The sequence below is a fragment of the Bufo bufo genome, chromosome 2 (assembly GCF_905171765.1).
Source record: "Bufo bufo chromosome 2, aBufBuf1.1, whole genome shotgun sequence".
In the NCBI taxonomy this organism is placed as follows: Eukaryota; Metazoa; Chordata; class Amphibia; order Anura; family Bufonidae; genus Bufo; species Bufo bufo.
In genome coordinates, this window is record NC_053390.1 from 737,232,531 (window position 1) to 737,259,488 (window position 26,958).

The window sequence follows — 26,958 nt, forward strand, 5'->3', positions numbered from 1 at the left end:
TGCTTTTGTCTTTAACACACAAACATAGGAACTGTATTAAGGTTATTGGCAGGTCTAGCTGTACAAACATATAAGCTATATTAGCAACCTTTGACAGGTCTTAGTTGGCCAGCTACAATCCCAACTAGTAGAAGTAGACTGTTTGCATCACTCCAGAATTAAGTTACTGTAGATTGAGCTGTGAGCTATATATCAATGCTATAAGATTAAAGTGTGTGGACCCAATGCTGCTGGGACATAGATTTCAGAAAATAACTCTCCGAGAAATGATTACATTACGATTCTAATATCATCCCGATACAGGAGATGTTTTTACTGGATCTCTTACAATCAGGTATTGTAATTGTGAGTTGGCCTTCCTGTTACTCCGGCCTACTTCTGCCTTGTCAATAGCTGTTAAATGGCTGTAAATGGATCTTATTACACACAGCGATAATGTGTTTTTTCATTATTTAGTTGTCTTCTTCAATCTAGTGTTGTATTTATCAGGGCAGTGTGCGGTGCAGATACTCCGCAGACATCTTTTACGTGTAGCCATCATTTATTGCAGTGTCAGTTCACATTTCTTCAATCTTCTCTTTCAGTAAAACACATCACAGAGAATCGTATTCATTAAAGGTGTACACAGCCTAAATGCTAAACCAGCGTTGCAATTTCAGGAACTACGTGAATGGTAGCAATTTCAGGATAAATGTCTACATAACTGCAGTTATTGTTCTTTCCAGGATTCAGTCTTAAAGGTGTTAACCTTTCCTGTGCAAGTGAGGCCATCACTGTCTGATCAGCGGAGGTGTGTCGCCCCATACCACGACGATCAGCTCGTCTGCAGTAGCTCCAGCGGCGGAACTACAGAGCTCCATCCATTGTTCAGTGGAATATGCTGGTTAAGGGCTCAGGCACACGACCGTACATATTTTGCGGTCATCCAAAAAACGGATCCACAAAAAATACGGATGACGTCCATGTGCGTTCTGTATTTTGCGGAATGGAACAGCTAGCCCCTAATAGAACAGTACTAATCTTGTCCGTAATGCGAACAATAATAGGACATTTTTTTGCGGAACGGAAATACGGACATACGGAAACGGAATGCACACGGAGTAACTTTCCATTGAAATAAATGGTTCCGCATACGGTCCTCAAAAAAAGGAACGGACACGGAAAGAAAATACGTTCGTGTGCATGAGCCCTAATGCTGAAGTGAATGGGAGCAGTGCTGCAGTAACCAGCTCTGTCCATTGCCATGGATGGACCTGTGTAGTCCCAGCTCTGAATTGGCGCTGGAGCTACTGCAGAAGAGCTGATTGGTGAAATATGGATTGTCACTTGTAAGGCTAGTTATACCTGTGGTGTGAATTCCAGCAGACAATGCCGTGAAGGTAAGTACTGCCCTCACTGTAATGCCAGTAGACATGTTGGCTACTGGTATTACAGTGATTGGCTGGCCGGAACGCATCATCAGGTGTTATATACGGTAGCACCCGATGACGCATGTTCAGCTCATTCGTAGTCAGGGAGAGCTGAGCAAAGGAAGGGACAGAGAGTGTAGGGAGTATAATTAAATATTTTTTTGTACAAAAACGTTTCAGAGACCCAAATGTCCTTGTAAGGACTATTGTGTGTGACAGCAGCAATATATGTTTGTAGCGCAACCTGCGCTAAATTGCTCAGTGTTAGGGAGAGCTGAGCAAAGGAAGGGACAGAGTGTAGGGAGTGTAATGGGAAGATTTTTATACAAAAAACTTTTGAGACCCAAAAGTCCTTTTAAGGACTATTGTGTGTGACAGCAGCAATATATATTTTTTGCGCATCCTGCGCTAAATACCGTGTAATAGCCCGCTGCGGACAGTTAAATTATGCGCGCCACATCTCCTGTTTAAAGTGTGCGCATCCCTAAAATATCAGTGACATCCAGTGCACTTTTTCCGTAGACGTGTCCTCTGCGGACAGTTAAATTATTTGCGCCATAGCTCCTGTTTAAATAGTCTGTATCCCTAAAATATCAGTGACATCCACTGTACCTTTTTCCATAGACACTGCGAACAGTGACATTACCTGTGGTACCTGTCCTGTATAGCATTTCCTAATCACAAATGCCTTTGTAAATTGTTTTGCGCATACACTTCCAAATCCTACGGTACATGAGACATACTTTCAAGCATATATCACATTTAAAATGAAGAAGGCGAGCAGTAAGTGACGGGGAAGCGTCCGTGATGCTGATGGTGCACGCAGAGGCCGTGGCCCTGGGCGCTGAGAAACTGTGCCTGCTGCCAGAGCACAAGAAAAACAATCATCCACGTTACATAGCTTCATGTCCCAGTTTGCAGGGCAGCGCAGGACACCACTCTTGAAGTCAGACCAGTGTGACCAGGTGGTCGGTTGGATTGCAGCAGATAATGCTTCCAGTCGGTTAAGCACCACCCTGTCTTCCACCAAGTCCAGTCTCAGTAGCCAGGAGTCTGGTCAACACAGTCCTCACCCTGATCCTTCCTCCCACCATGTACAGTCTGGTCAAACAAATGATCCCACACTTGGATATTCCAAGGACCTCTTTTCATCGCCATTACTTGATTTGGCCCTCTCGCCAAGCACGCTTGAAGAGGGACATGAGATCTTGTGCCCTGATTCCCAACCTCTTGAGCATCCACAGTCACAAGAACATGACGTTAGGGAACAGTAATTAGTGTTTAATGAGGTGGATGATGATGAGACACAGTTGCCAATTAGTCAACTGCAATTACTGTCTCAAGAGGTTGATGAAGAGGATGAGACACAGTTGTCAATCACTGAGGTTGTGGTTAGGTCAACAAATCAGGAGGATGATCAGAGTGAGGAAGTGGAAGAGGAGGTGGTGGACGATGAGGTCACTGACCCAACCTGGGAAGGTGGAAAGCCGAGCAAGGACAGCAGTACAGAGGGGGAAGGATCTGCAGCACCGCAACAGGCTGGAAGAGGCAGTGGGGTGCCAAAACGCCTGGGTCCACAATCTGTGTCTGCGAGTCACACCCCTGCCTCCTCTTCCCCTATGTTACGTGCTGGCCAATCCCCTGTTGAAGGCGCAGGCCCGAATGCCTCCCACCCTGCAGCTGGACCTTCGCAAGCACCATCAGCGACCACATCCACTTCCCTGTCCCAGCGCAGCATCCAAATGTCCTTACCCCAGGCCTTTGAACGCAAGCGAAAATACCCAGCCACTCACCCACAGGCCATAGCACTAAATGCGCAGCTTTCCAAATTATTGGCCCTGGAAATGTTGCCATTTAGGCTTGTGGACACTGAGGCCTTCCGCAGCCTGATGTCGGCGGCCGTCTCCCATTACGCAGTCCCCAGCTGCCACTATTTTTCAAGGTGTGCCATGCCCGCCTTACACGAACATGTGTCCCGTAACATGTGTCCCTGACCAATGCAGTTACTGGGAAGGTCCACTTAACCACGGACACATGGACAAGTGCAATTCGGCCAGGGATGCTACATTTCCCTGACGGCACATTGTGTGAATGTTGTGGAGGCCGGGAACGAGTCGTACCCTGGAATGGCACAAGTGCTACTGACGCCAAGGATTGCGGGCCCAATGCCGATCAGAGTTTCCACCAGCACCTACATTAGTGGCTCCAAACCCCACTTCTCCTCCTCCGCCTTCTCCTCTACTTCCACCTCCAATTTATCCACAAGCAGCACCAGTCAGTCATCAGTCGGTAGCTGGAAGCAGTGTAGCACTGCAGTGGGGGCAACAGGCCGTGCTGAAGCTGATATGCTTAGGGGACAAACAGCACATCACTGCAGAGCTGTGGCAGGGGATAAGAGACCAGACTGAGCTGTGGCTCTCGGCACTCAACCTACAACCAGGCATGGTTGTGTCTGATAATGGACGTAACTTGGTGGCGGCTTTGGAGCTCGGCAAGCTCAGACACATCCCATGCCTAGCCCACGTGTTCAACTTTGTGGTTTGGCGGTTTCTCAAAACCTACCCCAATTTGCTTGAGCAACTGGTGAAGGTGAGCCGCGTGTGTGCCCATTTCCGAAAGTCACTGACCGCTTCAGCCGGTCTGCCAACGATGCAGCAGCGCTTGAAATTGCCAGCTCACCAGCTGTTGTGCGACGTGAGCACGCGCTGGAACTCCACATTCCACATGTTGGCCAGGCTTTGTGAGCAGCAGAGGGCAGTAGTGGAATACCAGCTGAAACATGGTCGTCGCCTTTCCAGTCAGCTTCCGCTATTCATAAGTGAGGAGTGGGCATGGATGTCTGACCTCTGTGAGGTTTAAAAAAACTTTGAGGATTATCAGCGTAAGCATCCCACTTCTGTGTCTACTCAAACGCTCGCTGCCCACAGTTAAGGACGACGCTTTGCATGTGAAAGAGGTGGAAATGGGGGAAGACATTACACAGGGTGATAGCCAGACCACCTTCAGTTCGTCTTCTCAGCGCGAATTGGACGATGAAGAGGAGGAGGAGGAGGAGGAGACGGTTTCCTCCGCTACAGAGGGTAGTACCCATGGAAGTTTAATTCCATCTGTTCAGCGTGGGTGGGCAGAAGAGGATGAGGAGATTGAGAGTGATCCTCCTGATGATGACAGCGAAGTCTTGCCTGTTAATACTCTGGCACACATGGCTGACTTCATGTTAGGCTGCCTTTCCCGTGACCTGCGCATTATATGCATTTTAGACAACACGGATTACTGGTTGTTCACCCTTCTCGACCCCCGCCTCAAAGAGAACTTCTCATCTCTTATTCCTCTGGTGGAGAGGACGAGCAAAAGGGAGCAATACCAGAAGATTCTTTGTTGGACAATTGCTCCAAAAATTTCCATCTGACAATGCTGGCGGCAGCGTCCATAGTTCCTTGGCCAACTGAGGAGGGGAGACAAGGGGAACTGTCACGATGCGGTGTTCTCGGAAGCGGGGACGGCCGGGGCGCGCTCGCTTCATCAGTGCTCCCGGCGTCGCCCGTTCCCATGACAACCGCAATAGGGCTGAGCGCCGAGCTGATCACTCGGCGCTCGGCTGCATCAGAACTCAGGAGTCATGTGACGCTGGCCACGTCACATGACTCCACCAGCTCTCTATTTAAACAGGCAATCTGCTGGCCACAGATTGCCTGTTATTGAGGTCCTTCCTGCATGATACTCAGCTGGTTTGTTTGTTCCTGCTTGGCTTCCGATTTCCTGTCCGTCTCATCCTCTGGTCTTGGCGTGCTCTCCTGGTTTGACTTCGGCTTGTCCTGACGATTGTCTGCTTGCTCCTCCGGTACCTTTTCTGCTTTCTTGGTTTTGACGCGGCTTGTTTGACCTTTCTGTTTATGTGTTGTTTGTCTTCCCTGCACTATCCTAGCTAAGGGTTTGTCGACCAGTTGTCCCTTGTGGCTAGGACTTGCGAAGCAAGTAGGCAGGGACAGGGGTGAGGGTGGAGTTTAGTGGTCACTACCCCACCCAGTTTCAACAGAGGCAGGGCAACTGACTCCAAAGCCTGGGACAGTTTCATGACACCCAGCCAGCACCCTCACCTTGATGTGTGGCCTAGTGTCACAAGGAGGGAAACATTTTGGAAGATGGTGAAGGAGTACATAGCAGACCGTGTCAGCGTCCTCAATGATCCCTCAGTGCCTTACAACTACTGGGTGTCCAAGCTGGACACGTGGCACGAACTGGCGCTCTACGCCTTGGAGGTGCTGGCCTGCCCTGCCGCCAGCGTTTTGTCTGAGCTGCTGGTGGCAAATAAGCGTATCCGCCTGTCAACTGAAAATGCTGACAGGCTGACTCTTATAAAAATGAACAAGGCCTGGATTGACCATGACTTCTCGACTCCACCAAAGGAAAGCGGCTAAACAAAGGCACTTTAACTGTGTTGTTTAAAATGTACTGAATACACTGTATTCCCATGCACCCCTTCCACCAAAAACAAGGGTATATGGTTGAATCTTCCTTTTCTCATTCTCCTCTTCTATCATATCAACACATGCTTATTCGTCACATATAATGCCCTCGCATATATGCCCTTCGCATATAATGTTTTACAGGGTCCGCTCAGCTGCAGGCCCTCACATATAATGTTTTAGACGGTCAGCTCACCAGCAGGCCCGCACCTAAAATCTTTTACAGGGTCAGCTCACCAGCAGGCCCGGACCTAAAATCTTTTACAGGGTCAGCTCACCATCAAGCCCTAGCATGTCATTTTTTACAGGGTGAGCTGACCAGCAGGCCTTCACCTACAATATTTTACAGGGTCAGGTCACCAGCAGGCCCGCACCTAAAATCTTTTACAGGGTCAGATCACCTGCAGGCCCTCACCTAATTATACCTAATAGGTAATTTGCGCGCACGCTGCCTTGCTTGGATGTGGTAGCCATAGTTGTTTCTCAGGCTCCCTCGATTCCCCCGTTACCCATGGTCTACATGGTTTGGGCTGAAAATAACATTGAAAGTTGATAGGGCAGACATCTGAATGGATTGTCGCCGTCACGGAGACGTGCGATCGGACCCAGGTTATCTAGAGTCACCAAAGCGGCAGCAGGCCCTCACCCATAATGTTTTAGATGGTCAGATCAGCAGGCCCTTGAAGTTCACCAGCAGGCCATCAATCTGAATTTTTCAAGGGTGTGTATGATGCCCTCCTTCATGTGTAATAAAGGGTGTTTTGGAGTGCCGGTTCCTTGTAATTTTTGGCAGCCCTTTCACTTAGTGCATAGGCTTTATGAGTGTAGGAGTCACACTACATGAACAATTGTACCACAATGTGAATGAGGCCCTCTTTTATGTGATATACAGGTTGTATCGGAGTGCCTCTTTCTTGTAATTTTTGGCAGCACTTGCACTTTATATACAAGTAAATATACAGGAAAGAATGTTTCCTAACAATTTTTCCTCTAAAATCGATTTTATCTTCGGTTTGGTGCGTATTATTGTCAGTCTGTAAAAGAGGCGTACTACTCAGACAACATCGTTTCCAGCAGTGACCTGCATCCAGACATCCTCCCCATGCTGTTCCCGAACCATTTCAGCGGTGTTTCTGTAAAGGGGGAATAATAATCACCAATATTTATGCAATATTCATCCACGTGGGCCGGCGCAGTGATATGACGTCACTGCGCCGGCCAGCACATCGGGGACGCGCTGCAGACAGGCGGGAGAAGCCTTTGATCTCCCGCCTGCTGCACCTAGCATTCCTGACAGTGCGATAGTAATCGCACTGTCGGAATGCACATAATAGAAGGAGGAGAGGCTTCTCCTCTTCTTCTATCATGTGTAATTATCTCCAGCGGCGCCGGGGATAATTACAACAAAGGGCTCAGATTCTGTTGAATCTGAGCTCTTTGTATCCATCAGGATGACCGGACCCTTGTCCGGTCATTCTGATGCAATTAGCCAGATTGCATCGGTGCGAATGCTTGGGGCACATTCACACCGATGCACCTGGTTTCAGTTGTAGGAGGGGGGGGGGGAATATATATAATATACATGTGTATTGATGCTTGGGGCACATCCATACACATGTATACATTAATTCTAAGGGGGATTATAACTCACATAAGGGGCCACATTCATGTATATAAGGGGGCACAGATAAGGGGGCACCAGCCCCTACAATATAAGTGGGCACCAGCCCCTACATTATCAGGGGGCACCATCCCCTACATTATCAGGGGGCACCAGCCCCTACATTATCAGGGGGCACCAGCCCCTACATTATCAGGGGGCACCAGCCCCTACATTATCAGGGGACACATATTTCCCACAGGGGCCAGCATGAGCCCCTGGAGATCACCATGGGCAGACGTGCGCAGATGCTGGGCACATCTGTGCACATCGTCCCATGATGCTATGTCTAATGTATGCACATATATACCATACATGCCCGCACGTGTTTGCAGGCATGCATGGATATATATGCATACATCTCAACCGTTCCTCAACAATCCCCCTGTTGTCGGAATATAATACGACAATATAATGGGGGAACGGGTTGAGATATATTTGCCCCCCTTCAACCCCATCTTTGGTGGAAGTTCAGGAAGAACTGTAGTGCACACTGATCTTTAGGTACTTAGACATCCCTCATCCAGCTTCCTCCGAACTGCCCTTCACCGCAACCTCCTCCTCCGTCCACAGGATACACCGTCTTCTTCTTGACATCTTTAGGATACCACACACCCACAGTCTCTCGGTTATTCTGCCGATCTTCAGGTATCTTCGCCCCCCCCAATTCTGGAGTGGGTTCACCCTTACAGTCTTTAACTGGCCTTTCTATAACAGTCTCTTGGTGTCGGCCACCCCCACTTTGGAGTGACCACACCCCCACAGTCTCTCGGTAATTCTGCCGATCTTCAGGTATCTTCGTCCCCCCCAATTCTGGAGCGGGTTTACCCTTACAGTCTTTACCTTTCTATAACAGTCTCTTGGTGTTGGCCACCCCCACTTTGGAGTGGCCACACCCCCACAGTCTCTCGGTAATTCTGCCGATCATCAGGTATCTTCGCCCCCCCCAATTCTGGAGCGGGTTCACCCTTACAGTCTTTGTCCCAACTTTCTTCTATCCAACGTCTGTTTCCATCTTGATGGGTGCAGTTCTCCCGTGGACAGATTAATAGGTCTTTACAAGGCAGGTCAAACTCTTAAGCGGTGATGTCATGGTACCTAAATTCTACTGCGGAGAACACCTCCGCCACACTACACCTCCAGCCCTTCCCTTAAGAACCTCACTGTTCCAGGGTTCAAGGTGGCAAATGAATGATGCCTGTCCCTATCGTGACCTAACCTTATCCCCATTCACACAAAATACATGTCACATCCCTCCCAACACCACCAAAATCATTATATGTATGTGTACCCATAGAGACTCATGCAACCTGGCATATCTCTACACCTCCAAAGACACAGGTAGGTCGCAGACCCCTGTGTCAATGGGAAACGACTATAGGATGCAAATGTGTACAGCCGAATATAGGCTGTCACACATTTGCACCTAGAGTGTCCATGGGTACACAATCAACCGACAAACAAAATCAATACATGTACAATACAATGTGCTATGGGGTTTCAGGGTAGTACAAGTTATACGTCCCGAACCCTCATAGGAAACAAAGTGTGTCCATACAATATTTGGCTACAGGAACAATGTTTGAGTTATGTCCTGAGCCTACTCCTCCGGATAGTTCTGTAAAGTTCTGTCTGGTTCTGGTGTATTTGGTCAATAAGTCCCTTGACCCTCCGATTACGATGACCAGAACCAGAAGAAGTTTCACTGGGTGAAACAAGTGATAAGTTCTTCCACCCGAACGTCTCCCAAGTCTTCCTCCAGAGCCTAAATAATGCTCCCGCTGGATTGTGGCAGTCTTCATTGCTATAACACCTCTAGGCAGAGGTCGCTTTGTTGCCAAAATCCAGTGGGATCCTCTGGAGATTCACAACAGTGTCAGGGGGAATAGCTGGCCTCTTCTGTGGCATCTCCTAGGTTTTTCTTCCGCTCCATATAAAATCACACCTATGGCAGAAGAAAACACCAGGCGCTCCCAGGGGAATTTCTCCCCTAACAGTGCAATTAATGTGAAAATTTCCAGTACCAATACCTTTGACCCATGGGTAGAGAAAGGTATTGGGCTGCCCTTTGTCTCACAGGACCCCTCGTCATCCCAACACTGTTGTCTGAACATCCTACCTTCAGAGGATTGAGTCCTCTGCTGCACATCCCTCTGCACCAACAGATAAGGATGGCCACCCTACTAGGTTAGGATAACTGGAGTACTGTGGACAAAGCACCATCTTGCTATTGATGGCACCGCATCCCTGTCCACTCGTGTGCACCCAGGCTGATTTCCCCCTGTGATCCCGTCCTGTGGAGGCCTGCAGAACCAATGGCATAGTCATGCCCTGGCTCCCCAGGACCCCACAACACAAGAACACAGTCCACACTCTGCTGCCAAACACTCTGCGTCCAATCCCTATCAGAGCTGTGCTGCCTGCTCGGACTAGAATCAAGTGCGCAGCACAACATTACACCAATGTTGTCTGTTCGCCCCAGTCCCCAGCGCAACACAGCCCTACCGAAAACCTTGAGCAAAACAGCGCTATCTGTATCGATCTGAGACCCTGGTTGCCCAGAATAATATCACATCATCCTTTGTGTGCTGCATGGAGAAGGTCCTTATGCCTTCTCCCGACCAGCAGGATTTCCCGTGTGATATTATCTGCTCGCAAACCTATACGTTCTCGATCCACAGTATAACACTGTTCCACTCCAAGGGGACACAGAATGAAACAAAGACAGCAGACGGGACTTACAACACTACATAAATCAGCATGGTGGAACACATCCGTAGACAAGGACTACCACCATCAACATCAAGAAGAACGTACAAACAGATAACAAAAACACACAACATGGACATACACAGGGAACAAACGGTGTAACAAATAGTACAGGGGTGTCAAATGTTGCCTAGCTTGGCCACTCTGACCCCTCAGCAGCTGGTGATGCTGCCGAGAGGTAACCCCATTATGGCCAGGCTGACTAGACCCCACTGCACAATTTGTTACCTGGCTGATACTGTTGGACACATTGCAATTACTTGCACAAGGGCAATTCCTTGCAATGTGTCCTTTGTTCCCACACCTGAAACACGTGACTTGGTTTCCTGTCCTGTGTGTTTTGCAGTGTCTCGCTATGTGACCTAGGCCACCACATGCAAAACATCTGATGTTTGCTCTGCATGGCCCAGGTCCATCTACACTGCATCCGTGCTCCCTTCTCCTGAATTGTTCCATCCTCAGGGACGCACTCTTCAACACAGTTCTTTTTCCCAAAGTCAGGGAAAAATCTCTGTTAGTCTGGACCGGCTTGACCTGATGATTTGACCGGTCACAGACTACTCTCCCCCCTTGTGGCCCTGCACAGGGCAACATTTTGGGAGATTCCGACCCTGGCTTTACGGAAAAAGAAAGGGCCGGCACCAACTTGGTGATGACTTGTTGCATGCCAGACATTAGCTGGGACCTTACAGCAACCTGAGCCTTCAATTTGGCTACCGTCACGTCAGTAGAGGCAGTCCGCTCCTTGAAGGCCTTGACCTCAGTATAAGACTGAGTCAACTTAGCCTCAATTTCCTCCTTCTGCCTCTGCAGCTCTACTAACTGTGACTCTATCTTGGCCACCTGCGCATCTCGGTCAACAGTAGACTGCACATTCTCTGCCAGCTGTGCCCGCAATGCCGAAACCTGGTCCGAATTACTGGTACAGCACTTGCAGTGAATGGCCGGAGGAATTGTCTCCGTTGACTGAGACACCAGCGCCACTTCCTTTGGCTTACAGATGCTAGCCTCAAACGTATGAACGAGTTTGGCTAGCATCCGAAGCCGTTTGGTGGCCTTGTTCAAAACCGTCCGTTTGTTAACACAAAGCTTGTCGTAACTACAAGCCTGTGCTAACAAATCGGATCACAGCATTTCTGCTGACTTGTATGTAGTGGGGAGGATGGGGTTAAATGTGCTGTGTCTGCTCAAGTGTTGCAGTGTGGGGAAGTCCATACTCACCGTTTGATGAGTGTCCATCTTCTCCTTGGCGCCGTATCTCGCAGCTGCTTGGAAGAAGTCCATTTTCCCGGATCGCCTCTTCCCGACCAGCCTGACTTGTACGCCGCTCCCACGAAGATGGATCTCCTTCAGTGACGTGTGCTCTTCTCCCTTGCAATCACTTGAGCGATGCTTGTTGGTGCTGTACTTTTCCGTGTCTTCTTACCCCAGCAACGGTGACCGTGTAAAGCAAATACAAAAATATTAATTCACAGAACAATTATAGATTCTCTGCAAAAGATTTTGTTTTATTTCTGGTACTCTAAGGGAAGTATCGCTTCTCCTGTACGAATTATCGGGTCCTAGACGCTCAGACACTCCGCTGACCGCGTCTCTCCTGCCCGCTAATTCACAGTACTAGCGACCCTCAGCCTTCAGACCAAAAATAAAAGCAGAATCCACGCAGTGGGCCTGGCTCGCCAATGTAAAGGGGGAATATTAATCACCAATATTTATGCAAATATCGATAATTAATATTCATAAATGGGAGGAGCCATCTAGTGATAACTCCGCCCATTTATGCCTTTACATAATAACAATACTTTCGCTATGCTCTACACTGATCACTTATGCTAACTGCATGCGCCTTACTAACTCGCTACCGCTAACAAGTACACGCTACACAAAAGGGTACAAATATAACAGTATTTATTACACCAAGCAATACACTAACAATACACTACGCACGCAGTACACTACAATACACTACGCACGCAGTACACTACAATACAGCACTAAATATACAATCCTAAACTACACTACACATTCCCAATTCCACCCATCAACTAACTATACAATTCACACATTCAATATCAACAGCTCACCCGCCTGGCTACTCACTGTCCCTATGGGGTTACAAGAGGGTTCAGGGTATTGTTTGCAGAACAGAGGCATGCTCTACAGAACCAGGGTAACCACCAGGGGTGAACCAGGGGATGCCGGGGAAGGCAGGGGTTAACCAGGGGAATGCAGGCATGGGCAGGCAAGGGACCAGGGGTAATAGGGTCCCAGTGGTAACCAGGGGATCCAGGGGTACAGATCAGGGGATCAGGGGTGACATGGGGTAACCAGGGGAGAGATCAGGGGTCTAGGGAAAGGACACAATGGAGCAAGGGACCAGGGGTGAACAGTAGGGGATAGTTTCCAGGGGATGCAGGGGTTGTGGCAGGGAAGGGGTTAAGGACAGCAGCAATGCTGCTGAGGTAAGGGGTGTAGGAGGGGGAGGTTGATACTTAGGGTTAACTGCTCGTTCTTCTAGGGGGATCCTCGCCAGCCAGGGGGCCGCTCTGTACAGAGCGTCGATCGCGCTCTCCTCTGGGGGGGGGGGGGGGCGGCAGGGGTCCGGTCGTGGGTCCTTGTGTCGGAGCAGGTGGGGGCCCAGACCCTCTCTTCCTTGGGCCGGCCTGAGCGCCGATGCGCTCTCCAGCTGGGGGGCCCCGATCCTAACTTAGGCAGGGGGACCGCTTCGTCCTAAGCGCCGATGCGCTTATCCAGGTGGGGGGCCCTCTCCTAACAGCCAGAGTGCCGGGGCCGCCGGATATTTATCCCCCCGGCGGCCCGCACTCCCGCGCCACCAGGGGGCGCGCGCGCGCCCCCATCATCCACGTGGGCCGGCGCAGTGATATGACGTCACTGCGCCGGCCAGCACATCGGGGACGCGCTGCAGACAGGCGGGAGAAGCCTTTGATCTCCCGCCTGCTGCACCTAGCATTCCGGACAGTGCGATAGTAATCGCACTGTCGGAATGCACATAATAGAAGGAGGAGAGGCTTCTCCTCTTCTTCTATCATGTGTAATTATCTCCAGCGGCGCCGGGGATAATTACAACAAAGGGCTCAGATTCTGTTGAATCTGAGCTCTTTGTATCCATCAGGATGACCGGACCCTTGTCCGGTCATTCTGATGCAATTAGCCAGATTGCATCGGTGCGAATGCTTGGGGCACATTCACACCGATGCACCTGGTTTCAGTTGTAGGAGGGGGGGGGGGAATATATATAATATACATGTGTATTGATGCTTGGGGCACATCCATACACATGTATACATTAATTCTAAGGGGGATTATAACTCACATAAGGGGCCACATTCATGTATATAAGGGGGCACAGATAAGGGGGCACCAGCCCCTACAATATAAGGGGGCACCAGCCCCTACATTATCAGGGGGCACCAGCCCCTACATTATCAGGGGGCACCAGCCCCTACATTATCAGGGGGCACCAGCCCCTACATTATCAGGGGGCACCAGCCCCTACATTATCAGGGGACACATATTTCCCACAGGGGCCAGCATGAGCCCCTGGGGATCACCATGGGCAGACGTGCGCAGATGCTGGGCACATCTGTGCACATCGTCCCATGATGCTATGTCTAATGTATGCACATATATACCATACATGCCCGCACGTGTTTGCAGGCATGCATGGATATATATGCATACATCTCAACCGTTCCTCAACAGTTTCCATCAATTTCTGACCTTTTCCTATGAACCAGGCACCCTCCCCTCTTCAGAGCAGGGGGTGCCTGGTTTAATGCTCAGGTTCTCCCATTGACTTCCATTATACTCGGGTGTTCGGTCTACCGAGCACCCCGATGTGTTCGGCCCGAGCACCCGAGCACTATGGTGCTCGATCAACACTAGTCTTTCCCATTATTGTGATTCCTACTGAACCAGACTGAGAGACAATTTAAAGGTTCAGAAACCCTTTGCAGGTGTTATGGATTAATTAGCTGACTAGAGTGCGACACTTTTAACCTAGATTATTGAACCTTTTCACAATATTTTAATTTTCTGACTTTGGGGTTTCATAAGCTGTAAGCCATAATCATCCAAATTATAACAAATAAAGGCTTGAAATATCTCGCTTTGCATTTAATGAGTCTATCTCATATATTAGTTTCACCTTTTAAGTTGCATTACTGAAATAAATGTACTTTTGCACAATATTCACATTTTTTGAGTTTCACCTGTACTATTCTCCTTTTAGCACTTGCACTAGCCTGGCATCTCTTACATAAAATACATTGATATATGGAGATTCAGAAGCTGGATCTGTGGTGATCAGCAGATTTCAAGGCCACCTGTATTTGATAAAGGAGATGTCTTGATGCGACAATGGAAAGAAATGACTACAAAACTGCTAAACCTATAACCACCAAAATGCCAGACCTAGAGCTAAAATAATACTAAACCTAGAGCCATAATAATACCAAACCAACAGCCACAATAATACCAAACCTACAGCCACCAAAATGACAAAGCTACAGCCACCAAAATCCTAAACCTACAACCACCAAAATGCCTGACCTAGAGCCACAATAATACCAAACCTACAGCCACAAAAATACCAAAGCTACAGCCACAAAATACCAAACCTATAGACACAAAAATACCAAACCTACAGCCACAAAAATAAAACCACAAAAATACCAAGACTACAGTCACCAAAACCTACAGCCACAATCATGCAAAACCTACAGCCAAAAATGCCAAACTTACTGCATTCGTAGATTACAAAAAGGCTAATGAACCCATTTATAAACAGCAGCTTACTAGAGAAGTGCACTAAGCCCTACTAAATATAATGGCAAACAACAACTATCAGCTCACAAGTTGAAACATGCTGCAGTGAGGACTCTCTATAAGGGTACTGCATTTATAAAGGGGTTATTGGAAATCAGGAAAACATGGCAGCTTTCTTCTGGTAACAGCGCTTCTCTTTTTGGTTGGTTGTGTTGGGTATTGCAGCTCAGACCATGCATGGCTTGTTACCATGCTGTTTAGACAATACATAGCAAATCTACCTAGCTGGGGAATGCTATCAGGAAAGTCACTGCATAGCAGGGCAGGTATGCATCTGGGAAGGATTTGACAAAAATACATGCGGCTGAGCGCCTGCTGTGTGAAGCAATCCAAACAATGTTGATCCTCCTTATTCCATTTTGTAATCTAATTGTCATCTTATTTCAATCATGGAGAAGCCGCTGATAGTAATGTATAACTAATTACTCTAAAGTCTTTTAATGCTGCATTCTGCCTCCTGACCTGCTCACATTCTCCTTCCCTGGTACTATGGCGGTCTATTCTTCCCATTCATGTTTGCATTTTCCTTTCCCTAACCCTTGACCGGCTTATTGTCCGCCACCTTGTGCTCTAGTAGTATTTCTCTGCTTCTTCCCTCAACATGTGACATTAATATGTCATATATTAAGGACGCTGCTCATTTTACCAAGTATCAAGACTGACAACCTCTGTTTTTTGTTTTCTATCTGGACAAAAATAGTTGACAGAAAAAAATAGACACGGTTCAGAATACCGATGTGGACACCTTTGCTACAACATCATCACATTAAGGCTACTTTCACACTAGTGTTGTTTGTGGATCCGCCATGGATCTGCAAAAACGCTTCCGTTAAAATAATACAACCGCAAGCATCCGTCATGAACTGATCCGGTTGTATTATGTCTTCTGTAGCCATGACGAAGCGGAGCCAAACGGATCCGTCCTGCCACACAATGTAAGTCAATGGGACGGATCCGTTTTCTCTGATACAATCTGGCACAATAGAAAACGGATCCGTCCCCAATTGACTTAAAATGGTGTTCAAGACGGATCCGTTTTCTATTGTGCCAGATTGTATTAGAGAAAACGGATCCGTCCCCATTGACTTACATTGTGTGTCCGGACGGATCCGTTTGGCTCCGCTTCGTCAGGCGGAAAGCAAAACGCTGCAGGCAGAGTTTTGATGTCCGCCTCCAGAGCAAAATGGAGACTGATCGGAGGAAAACTGATGCATTCTGAGCGGATCCTTTTCCATTCAGAATGCATTAGGGCAAAATTGATCCGTTTTAGACGGCTTGTCAGAGTCCATGATGGATCTCACAAATGGAAAGCAAAAACGCTAGTGTGAAAGTCTCCTTACCCGCTTAATCTCCTCAAATAAAAAAACATGAATATTTTTTAATTAAACAGTTCAGAACCGGGCCATTTCCTGCCCAAACATGACCAGATACGTATTTCTTTTTTTTCTTCTTAACATGCGACTTTAAGGCCCCTTTCACACGGGCGAGAATTCCGTGCGGGTGCAATGCGTGAGGTGAACGCATTGCACCCACACTGAATCCGGACCCATTCACTTCAATGGGGCTGTTCAGATTAGCGGTGATTTTCACGCATCAATTGTGCGTTGCGTGAAAATCGCAGCATGTTCTATATTCTGCGTTTTTCACGCAACGCAGGCCCCATAGGCCCCTTGCAGACATGCTTGTCCGGATAAGGTCCGGATGTGTTGCGTCTACGCTCAGCGGAAATTGTGTGATTAGGTAGTTTTGACTGCGATTGCATTCCAAGGATTTATTTTTAATATTATTTATTTTATATTTATGTTTTTATTTTGTTGTTTGCTGATTACCATATATGCAATTTTTTTTTTTAATACGGAGCATATTACCGTGGATCTCAAGGAGCCTTTAGGCATCTTTCACACGGGCGATATTTCCGCGAGGGGCAATGCGGGAGGTGAACGTATTGCACCCGCACTGAATCCGGACCCATTAATTTCTATGGGGCTGTGCACATGAGCGGTGATTTTCACGCATCACTTTCACATATGGTTGCTAGGAGATGATCGGGATGGGGACCCGATCATTATTATTTTCCCTTATAACATGGTTATAAGGGAAAATAATAGCATTCCTAATACAGAATGCTTAGTAAAATAGGGCTGGAGGGGTTAAAAAATAAATAAAATAATTTAACTCGCCTTAATCCACTTGTTCGCGCAGCCCGGCTTCTCTTCTTTCTTCTTCTTTGCTGTGCAGGAGGAAAAGGACCTGTGGTGACATCACTGCGCTCATCACATGGTGTGCCACATGATCCATCACCATGGTGATGGACCATGTGATGAGCGCAGTGATGTCATCAAAGGTCCTTTACCCAGGTCCTGAAGAAAGAAGAGAAGCCGGGCAGCGCGAACAAGTGGATTAAGGTGAGTTAAATTATTTTTTATTTATTTTTTAACCCTTCCAGCCCTATTTTACTAAGCATTCTGTATTAAGAATGCTAATATTTTCCCTTATAACATGGTTATAAAATAATAAAATCTACACAACACCTAACCCAAACCCAAACTTCTGTGAAGAATTTCAGGTTTGGGTACCAAACATGCCAAATTTTCTCACGCACGTGCAAAACGCATTAAATTGTTTTGCACTCGCTTGGGAAAATCGCGCATTTTCCCGCGACGCACCCGCATCTTATCCGGCCCAAATCCATGACGCCCGTGTGAAAGAGGCCTTAGTCTACAATATCTTCTGTTAAAGCGGTGCTCTAGGCTACAGGATAATCACAGAGATATCAGTCAGCACTCCGTCTATCCTCAGGATAAGGCCTCATGCACACGACCGTTGTTGTGGTCCGCATTTGAGCCGCATTTTTTTCGGCTCGGGTGCGGACCCATTCCCTTCAATGGGGCCGCAAAAGATGCGGACAGTACTCCGTTGCTTTGTTCCGTGGCCCTGCAAAAAAAATATAGCATGTCCTATTCTTGTCCATTTTGCGGACAAGAATAGGCATTTCGATAATGGGCCGCCCTTTCCGTAAATTGCGGAAGGCACAAGGGCGGCTTCTGTTTTTTGCGGATTCACAGTTTGCGGACCGCAAAAAACGGCACGGTCGTGTGCATGAGGCCTAAGGGCTCTTGCACACAAACGTTTTTCCGTTTCCGTTTTGGTTTTTGCGTTCTGTATAAGGACCGTATACGGAACCATTCTTCATTTCAATGGACCCGCAAAAAAAGGAAGGTACTCCGTATGCCTTTCATTTCCGTTTTTCCGTTCCGTTCAAAGATAGAATGTGCCCTATTATTGTCCACATAACGGACAAGGATAGTACTGTTCTATCAGGGGCCAGCTGTTACGTTCCGCAAAAAATGGAATGCACACTGATGTCATCCATATTTTTTGCGGACCGCAAAATACATACGGTCGTGTGCAAGAGGCCTAAATCATTAATATCAGATCAGTTGGGGGTCCGACCAATGGCCATGACGAGGTACTGCAGCTTAGCTCTCATTCAAGTGTGTAGTTTCCAGCACCTTGGCTGCCTGCTTGATGATTGTGGGGGTGCTGGACAGTGATGACCAGTTCGCAGTGTTCGCCAGCGAACACATGCGGGCTGCCATCTTGACTCACAAGTCCGGCGATGCACAGGTAAGCCTTTACCTGTGCCTGTGCGGGGAGCCGGTCTGAAATCAAATGCGGTCACTGGGAGCAGGCAGTTCTGAGAACAGCCCGATGAAGGCCCCCGGCGGCTGTTATCGGAACTGCCTGCTCCCGGTGACCGCATTTGATTTCAGACCGGCTCCCGGCACAGGTACAGGTAAGGGCTTACCTGTGCATCGCCGGACGGGTGAGTCAAGATGAAGGCCCGCATGTCTTCACTGGCGAACACTGCGAACTGACCATCACTGATGCTGGATTCCCACCAATCTGATATTGATGACCTCTCCTGAGGATAAGTCATCAATTACTGTAGCCTGGACAACCCCTTTAAGCTGTGGTTCATGGTATTATTACACTTGTTGTAGTCAAAACTCCAAATGACCTTATTTTAGTTCAGTGGTTGGCATGGTTCTTGGGTTAGAGTCTAATCAGTGGCAACATCTCCATGGTCTTTGTATGTTTTCTCTGCTGATTGGTTTCGTTCCACTCTCCAGGTTAATTGGCTCCCTCTGCAAATGGAATAATGAAATGCTGTGCATCTTTAGGCCTCATGCACATGACCGTATCTATTTTTCAGTCCGCAAAACACATCCACAAAATATGGATGACATCCATGTTGCCTCCGTTTTTTTTGCCGACCCATTTACTTCAATGGGTCATTGGTCTGCACTTTGTGGTTGCTGTCAGGGAATGAGATCACTCTTGTTGTCTTCCAGAGACTGAAAATCTGTACAGAACTACAACTGTATCTTGCAATGTTTGCACCTCTAATAACTGGCATCCAAAAATATAAGAATACTGGTCAAATTGGGGAAAATTGTGTCTTCTGCAGGCAGCTGTAGAAACCGAGAAATAGACATTTTTTAAATTTGACAACACAAAGTCCTGTATTTCCTGAAGATTTTGTATTTAACTTCAGCTTTAAATGCTAAGGGTGAAACATTTGAACAGAAAAGGGTCTTCTCTGAGGGAAAAGGTGGAAGCCCTGGACATGTAAGAATGTGTCACGTCAGTGTCCATGCATAACAAAAGAGACCTCTCCTACCACACAAGTCGCTAGATTCCTCCTCTGGGACCACATTAAAAAACTCTTAGTCATGACCATGCTGCACCTAAGTGACTGCTGACTGTCAGACAAAGAAAATAACTGCAAACCTGGGCTAAAAAGATTTCTACTGAGGACATTTCCCTTTGACCTTTTTGATACTGGTTTGGCACTTTGTCCACAGACTGCTACAAAACAGGACACATTTTTGTTAGTGTCCAGCACCAAATCCCTATTCTACTCAGTGACATGAAGGGTCATCCCTTGGCTGCATCCCATGACAGCAAGTCATTATGTTCAGGGGAAGACATTACTACCATCAAATTCAACATTAGGGTAATTAGAAGTTGTACACAGTTTGGATATTGTATAAGGTTAATAAAATATCTTATGTAAGAATTTCTACAATGGCAGGTCTACATACCAGTTATGCAGTGACCTACCCTCAATATTAGTGCATTACTATTTGCCATTCAAGAGTATTTAAGACTGACAGCTATAATGTATTCATTTTCATAGCACCATACATGTGCAAGCCCATACCCTTCCCTAATTACTTAGGCCACTTTGAGACGAGCGAGTGTCACGCTCCGGACTCGCAGCGCAGCACCCGTCCTGATCTTCCAGCATTGACGGGGTCGCATAGCATTATATTGATTTGTGGTCCTGGCTGCGGCGCGAAGCCTGTGGAGTGTGACTGAACCTAATCTAGCTACAGTGGCTGGTGGTGTGCCTGTTGCCACGTGACGAGGGTAGGCCAAATAAAGGGGGCATACCCTATGGGAGATGTAAAGAGAAGGGTCGGGAGGGAGGGGCGAGAGAGGACGTGCACCCGGTGAGCTGGGCAGCTTGGGCTTAAGAAGCCCCCTACGCCCCTCCCACAAAAGCAGGCTGGATTCAGCCTGCTGCATTTGTGGTCCTGGCTGCGGCGCGAAGCCTGTGGAGTGTGACTGAACCTAATCTAGCTACAGTGGCTGGTGGTGTGCCTGTTGCCACGTGACGAGGGTAGGCCAAATAAAGGGGGCAAAATACGAGTAGGAAAGGTGTAAGGAGCGACTCTTTATTGTGAAAGATGGTACTACAGAACTAAGTCAGAGAAAGCCGCAGCGATTTCGGCTTTCGGGTGCGGGATGTATCGTGAGAAGCAAGAGGACTTCCAGCGGCCCATCTTACGGATGATATGGGCCGGGACCCCATGTTTGGAGGCGGCGGAGGCGGCTCCGATCCGGAATGAATGGCCCGTGATGGCCTGGGGGTTGAACCCAAACCCGGACGCGAGGCTGCGAATGTGTTTGACAAACTGCGAGGACGTGAGAGGTCGTGACGGGAAAGGAAGGAGAGGGCTGGCGGGAGCCCGATTGCCCAGTGTGGTGAGTAACCCGTTGAGGACGGCCACGGGACACCAGGAGTTGGAAGTCGGGAAGTATCCTATGTGCACTGGGGGCCCGATTTGTGAGGTTTTGGAGACTGGCAAGGTGAAGGTGAAACGCTCGCGACTACGGGTGAGTTGGTTTAGAGCCGGGCCTGAGTTGTGAGGAGAGGTGCCGGTGAATTCCCCGGGCCGGAGAAAGCCGTAGAAGCTTAGGTAGAGGGCGGCTTTGAGAATGCAGCTTCTGAAAGGGCCAAAAGGACTGCCGTCTAGGGAGGATGAGAGTTTCCTGAACAGGTCCCCTGAGACGGGTTGCCTGGCGGGTCCGGATTTGTGAGAGCATTTTTGAATACCCCGCAGTGTGGCTTTGATGGCGTGGGAAGAAAAGATAGGGTTGCTGTCTGGCTGACGGATCATGAGGTGATGCTGGACTCCTGACAGATACGATCTGATGGTGCTGAAGGAGAGGTGTAGGTCCTTGTGGCAGTATGCCAGGAAAGCCATGATGAAAGCGGTTTCGCTTACGTTGCCCCTGGGGTGAAGGTGACGAAATACCTCGAAAGCTTTCCAACCCGACTGGTAGTTCCTTGTGGAGTTTTCGGACAGGGACTTGCGGATGAGAGTATGAGCCATGACTAGGTGCCTGTCTAGTCCAGGATCAGAGAGCCGAAGTCCGGGGGTGGAATCCCGATTCTGTCGGCTTGAGGCATGACCTGGAAGAAGAGAGTCAGGTTTAAGCGAGACAAGGCATCTGCTGCGACGTTCCTGATACCCTGGATGTGGGTGCAAGAAACATGGAAATTGAACTTGAGGGCAAGCCAGGTGAGTTTGCGTAGGAAGCGCATGACTTTGGGTGAACTGGATCTGCCTTTGGAGATGATGTCGACGACCGTGTGGTTGTCGGTGAAAAAACGCACGGGCATGTTGCTCCATACTTTGCCCCAGACTTGAGCTGCTGCCACGATGGGGTACAATTCAAGGAGAGGAGAGGACTGGATGGCTTGAGGGTCTGAGAGGATCTGGGAGGGCCAGGAATCAGCGAACCACTGGTGGCCGAATAAGGCGCCGAACCCGACGGATGCTGCCGCATCAGAGTAAACGGTCGGGCAGGTGGGGCTCCAGTGAGGGACGAACATGGAGATGCCATTCCATGCTGACAGAAAGACCCTCCACATGTCCAGGTCGGCCAGGGCTTCCCGGTCCAGTTGGATCAGCGAGTCCTGGGTTGAGGCTGTGGGTAACAACTGGAGGAGTCTTGCTGTGAAGGATCGTCCCTGCGGCATGATGCGGGTTGCAAAGTTGAGAGAACCCAACAGTGACTGCAGGTCGCCCTTGGACATGGTTCTGGAACCGATGTGAGCAGAAATGAATGACTGGAGCCTGACTAGTTTGTCCTCTGGGAGTCTGGCTTCCATTCTGCAGGTATCGAGCGTGATACCCAAGAAGGTGAGGACCGTGCTAGGGCCGTCAACCTTTGATGGCGCCACTGGGACCTGTAAGGCGGAAAAAATGCAGAGGAGGCTTTCCAACCTGTCGGGCACATGGTTTGGGTTCTCGACCAGTAAGAAATCGTCCAGGTAGTGTATGACTCTGGGACAGTTGCCGTGGTTTACCAGGATCCAATGGAGGGCCTGGGCGAACTGATCAAAGAGCCAGGGGCTGCTCTTTGACCCGAACGTGAGGCGGGTGGCAAAGTAATACTGGTCCCTCCATTTGATCCCGTGAAACCTCCAGAGGTGGGGCTGGATTGGTAGAAGCTTGAAAGCGTCCGAAATGTCCGCTTTTGAGAGCCAAGCCCCTGCCCCTACCTGTAGGATGAGTTGGATGGCTTCGTCCAGGGAAGAATAGCGCATGGAGTATTCTTCCGATGGTATCAACGAGTTGAGGCTCGGGGTGCTGGATGCATGAGGCGCTGACAAATCATATATTAGTCGGTTTTTATTGGAATTTTTGCTGCGGACCAACCCAATGGGGCTCACCCTGTAGACTTGGAAGGGAGGGGTGGGAAAAGGCCCTATGATGAAACCCTTCTGCAGCTCGACCTGCAGAAGGGAATCCACCGAGGCCGGGTCCGTCATGGCTGACATGAGATTGGGGGTCTCCCAGGAATCCCGAGGCAGGGTGACCAGGCCGGTGTGGAAGCCTGATGAAAAACCGGAATGCAGGAATTGGACGAAGGCGGGATCGTGGTGGGTATTGAGGAGGGAGATGAGAAGGGGGACATTAATGTCGGCCAGTCAGCTTTTGGCCGAGCGCTGGGAGCAGGTGGACTGGGGGTGGGCCCGGAAGCAGGTGGAACAAATGTGGAGCGCCTTACATTTGCTATAGTTGCAGAAGCTGGAGTTGAAGTTGTTGCACAACTGGTTTTTTCCCAGGTACACGATGGGGCGACCCAATTTGTCCAGGAGCGGACCCGGTTTCTGGGGGGCCGAAGTGCTCGGCTGCTGTTTTGGCAGGGGGGAGGCGTGGGAGCTTGGGCACCAATCGGAGGCGTGCAGGACTGACTGGCAGAAGGAGCAAAAAGGAGACCTGAGACCTGCAAAGTGTCTGCAGAATAGCTCCATGTCGAGGGAGGCCCAGTTGGTGATATGCTGGAACTGGGCGAGGGCTGCAGCTGCCTTCGCCGAAAATGACCGGTGATAGTCGTAATATGCAAATCCTCCGTATTTGTGCCCAAGCTCCGTGACCCTGTATAAATATGCGTCCAGCTCCTCTCTTCTGGCTGGGTGTGCTGCGCAGATGATGTCGCGGTAGAGGCTGAACGCAAGCACGAACTCTGGGATGGAGAGTTTTTTGTTCAACCTCGCGTCTTTGGCCTTCAGGACTACGGACACGTCCCCGCAAGCGATGGTCCGGTTTTCCACCGTGTCGTGCGTGGAGATGAGGACCGCAGCCAGGTTCACGTCCTTGCCTGCGAGAATGTCCCTGCGCAGGTTTTCGGGGACGAAAAAGGAGGGGGCTATTTCGGGCGGCCCAGACAACCTACCTGAGGAAGATGGCTGGGAAGTGGAAGGACCAGGGGCGGGACTGGAGGGTGCGGCAGGTGAAGCGTCCCTGCTTTCGACTGCCTGGAGCCTGGTGTTCATGTCACAGATGGAACTGGACAAATTGTTTATCGTGGCGTGTAGCTGCGTTAGTGACAGCTGTATGGTCGACATGGGGATCTGCTCCGTGGACCCTGTGGATGGCTCAGGAAACAATAGGTGATATAATTCGGCCTTTCGGGCTGTGGCCGAAAGGCGGATTCCTCGCTTGTCCAGCTCGGCAATCATCTTGGGGATGGTCCAAGTCCGGTAAGAAGAGCGACTTGCCCGTTCCGATACCGCAGACTCCACGATCGATAGAGCGTCCTCGATGTCGGACACGTGGGACATGTTGGAGCTGAAACGAAGAGGGGAAAGGAAAGCTGGAGGGGGAAGCGAGGTGGGTGCGGGTGGTATTACAGAGAGAAGCGCGTGGCGGGACGGAGGTGCCCAGCGTCGGGGCGAGGCCGGAGGACGCGAGGTCCCCTTACTGGGCGTGGTTTATAACCTTACCTTAAGATGCTGGAGCTGTTAATGCCGTGAACAGAGGGGACGGAAGCGACCTGGCGAAGCCGAGATTATCCCTGGTTCACCTGAAAAGAACAGTATATGATGCCACGATTGGCTGTGCCGGGCGGCCGGAATAGTGAATCGTGGCCGCTACTTACCTGGACGACAAAAAAAAAAAAAAAAAGGGGGCCAAAGGATTCCAAGGGAGCACTCACGGAGTAGCTTAGTCACCTGAAAGGACAAGACCGAACGTGTTGATTTAAGGAAAGCGCAACTGGTGCGAGACCAGAGGTTTCCTGGCATTTGACCGGGCCGGAGCCGGGGGATGGCGTGTGACTGCTGCAGCGGCGAGCCAAGGAGTGGAAAAACACGTGGGTAGGGTTGCGTCCTTGCGGAACCGATGGGGTTGTAGCGAGGGGACGCTGAGAGAATTGTGAGCCCGGCGATCCTGGGTGGACGGGTTGAGGGGCGGTTCAGGGCGTACCTGTGAAGAAGACTGTTGGGACAAAGTGGGGCCTGGGCGTACCCGGCCCGGGGGTAGGTGTGGGAATGCGAGGTGGGCGTACCACCTTGAAGACACCTGGGTTGCGTGACCCGAGCGGAAAACAAAGAGAGAGATAGGACACGGCCAGGCGATGTCGGATGGAAACAGGCCTTGCCTGTGAACTTTTTTTTTTTTTTTTTTTTAAGAGAGCGGAAAGAGATGAGAAGAGAGCAGGGCGTTCCTGCGGACAAAAAAGTAGTGGAGGGTGGACGGGTTGGGAAACATGAAATTTTTTATTTATTTTTTTTTTATTTTTTTTTGGTTACCCGGACGTGACCACCCGAAGAAGGATGACGCTGGTCACCTGGCGGGTGCTGGGCTGGTGGACCCCCCGAGCCGCCGGGCCCCCCCCCCGGCCGCGGGCGACGCTCGGCGGGGAGGGGACCGGACCAGCGCAAAGGGGAAGGCCAGCCCGCGCGGGGAAATGCCCCAGTGGTGGTGGGTGTGCGAACCGGTGTTTAGGGGGGGGGGGGCAAAAGTGGGAGGGACAGATGCCGAGCGAAGACCGTACTGTCCCTCCCCCGATGCGGGTGCCAGGGATGATGGAAGGTGGATAGTGGGGGGGGGGTTGTGCGTTTTTTAGACGTGGATGGCCATGTGGAGGCGGTGTTTGGTGATGTACTGTTTTTTTTTTTTCTCCCTTCCTCCCTGGCCCCCTGCCGCGGTCGGGAGCGGGGTACCGGCCTGGGCAGGGTGACAGGAGGAAGTGGGGGTGGCGGGGGCCTGGGCAGGGGCACGCCAGGCAGCAAGCTGGGCTGTCTTCCAGGCCCCCCCCCCCTTTCCCCCCCCAGACGCTCGTGGATATCCGTGCCTCCCCGAGCGGTGGGAGCGAGAGGAGGACGAGCCGGGGCCAGAGAAGGAAGCGCCTGCTCCTGCCGACTTCCGGGACGCCGCGCTGCGGTCACGTGATGCGCTCCAGGTTGGAGCGCAAGCCGGCGAGACGGAAGCGGCAGGAGAGGAGGCAAGTGACCGGGCGGGGTGCGGAGGAGACTGGCGGCGGGGCGACGGGCGGGAGCTGAGGAGGCAGTGCTATCCATATCCTCCCCCCCCCACGACCAACGGCACCGGCAGCGGTCCGGCTGGGTCCGGGGGGGAGTGCCGCTGAAGCTAGGCGAATCCCCCGACGCTCGTGGATATCCGTGCATCCACGAGCGCTGGGAGCGAGAGGAGGACGAGCCGGGGCCAGAGACGGAAGCGCCCGCTCCTGCCGACTTCCGGGACGCCGAGCCGCGGTCACGTGATGCGCTCCAGGTTGGAGCGCAAGCCGGCGAGACGGAAGCGGAAGGAGAGGAGGCAAGTGACCGGGCGGGGTGCGGAGGAGACTGGTGGCGGGGGGACGGGCGGGAGCTGAGGAAGGTGGGGGACGGGGATGAGGTTACCGGAGGGGGGATTTACCTTGGAGTTGGCGGTTCTGGCGTGCAGAAACCGCTGCACGTGCAGGCAGCTTTCGGGCCGTAAATGCAAGTGACGGGTGCAGCTCCTCCTACCAGCGTCAGGCGAGAGAGGACGTGCACCCGGTGAGCTGGGCGGCTTGGGCTTAAGAAGCCCCCTACGCCCCTCCCACAAAAGCAGGCTGGATTCAGCCTGCTGCATTTATGATGCTATGTAACCCTTACAGTTCTGGAATGTATTGGATAACACTGGCAGCATCTAACCCCAGCAGTGCCGGAAGATTA

General features: G+C 50.2%; 1 protein-coding gene across 1 annotated transcript; it reads right to left on the reverse strand.

Annotated features, from left to right (window-relative positions):
* Window positions 1–20,914: 20,914 nt before the first annotated feature.
* LOC120991027 lies at window positions 20,915–24,996 on the reverse strand. The gene is made up of 2 exons (XM_040419916.1): window positions 24,192–24,996; window positions 20,915–21,918 (listed from the first exon to the last, which is right to left on the reverse strand). Exons 1-2 carry the CDS (start codon window positions 24,577–24,579, stop codon window positions 20,915–20,917), a joined length of 1,392 nt encoding a protein of 463 aa, XP_040275850.1. The 5' UTR covers window positions 24,580–24,996.
* Between the last annotated feature and the right edge of the window lie 1,962 nt (window positions 24,997–26,958).

Excerpts from the sequence above, each read along its gene's own strand:
- LOC120991027 (XM_040419916.1), bottom strand. The coding sequence starts at position 24,579 with ATGTCCCACGTGTCCGACATCGAGGACGCTCTATCGATCGTGGAGTCT. Across the intron at positions 21,919-24,191 it reads TTCCCAGCCATCTTCCTCAG|GTCATGCCTCAAGCCGACAG; the intron begins GTAGGTTGTCTG and ends CTCTTCTTCCAG.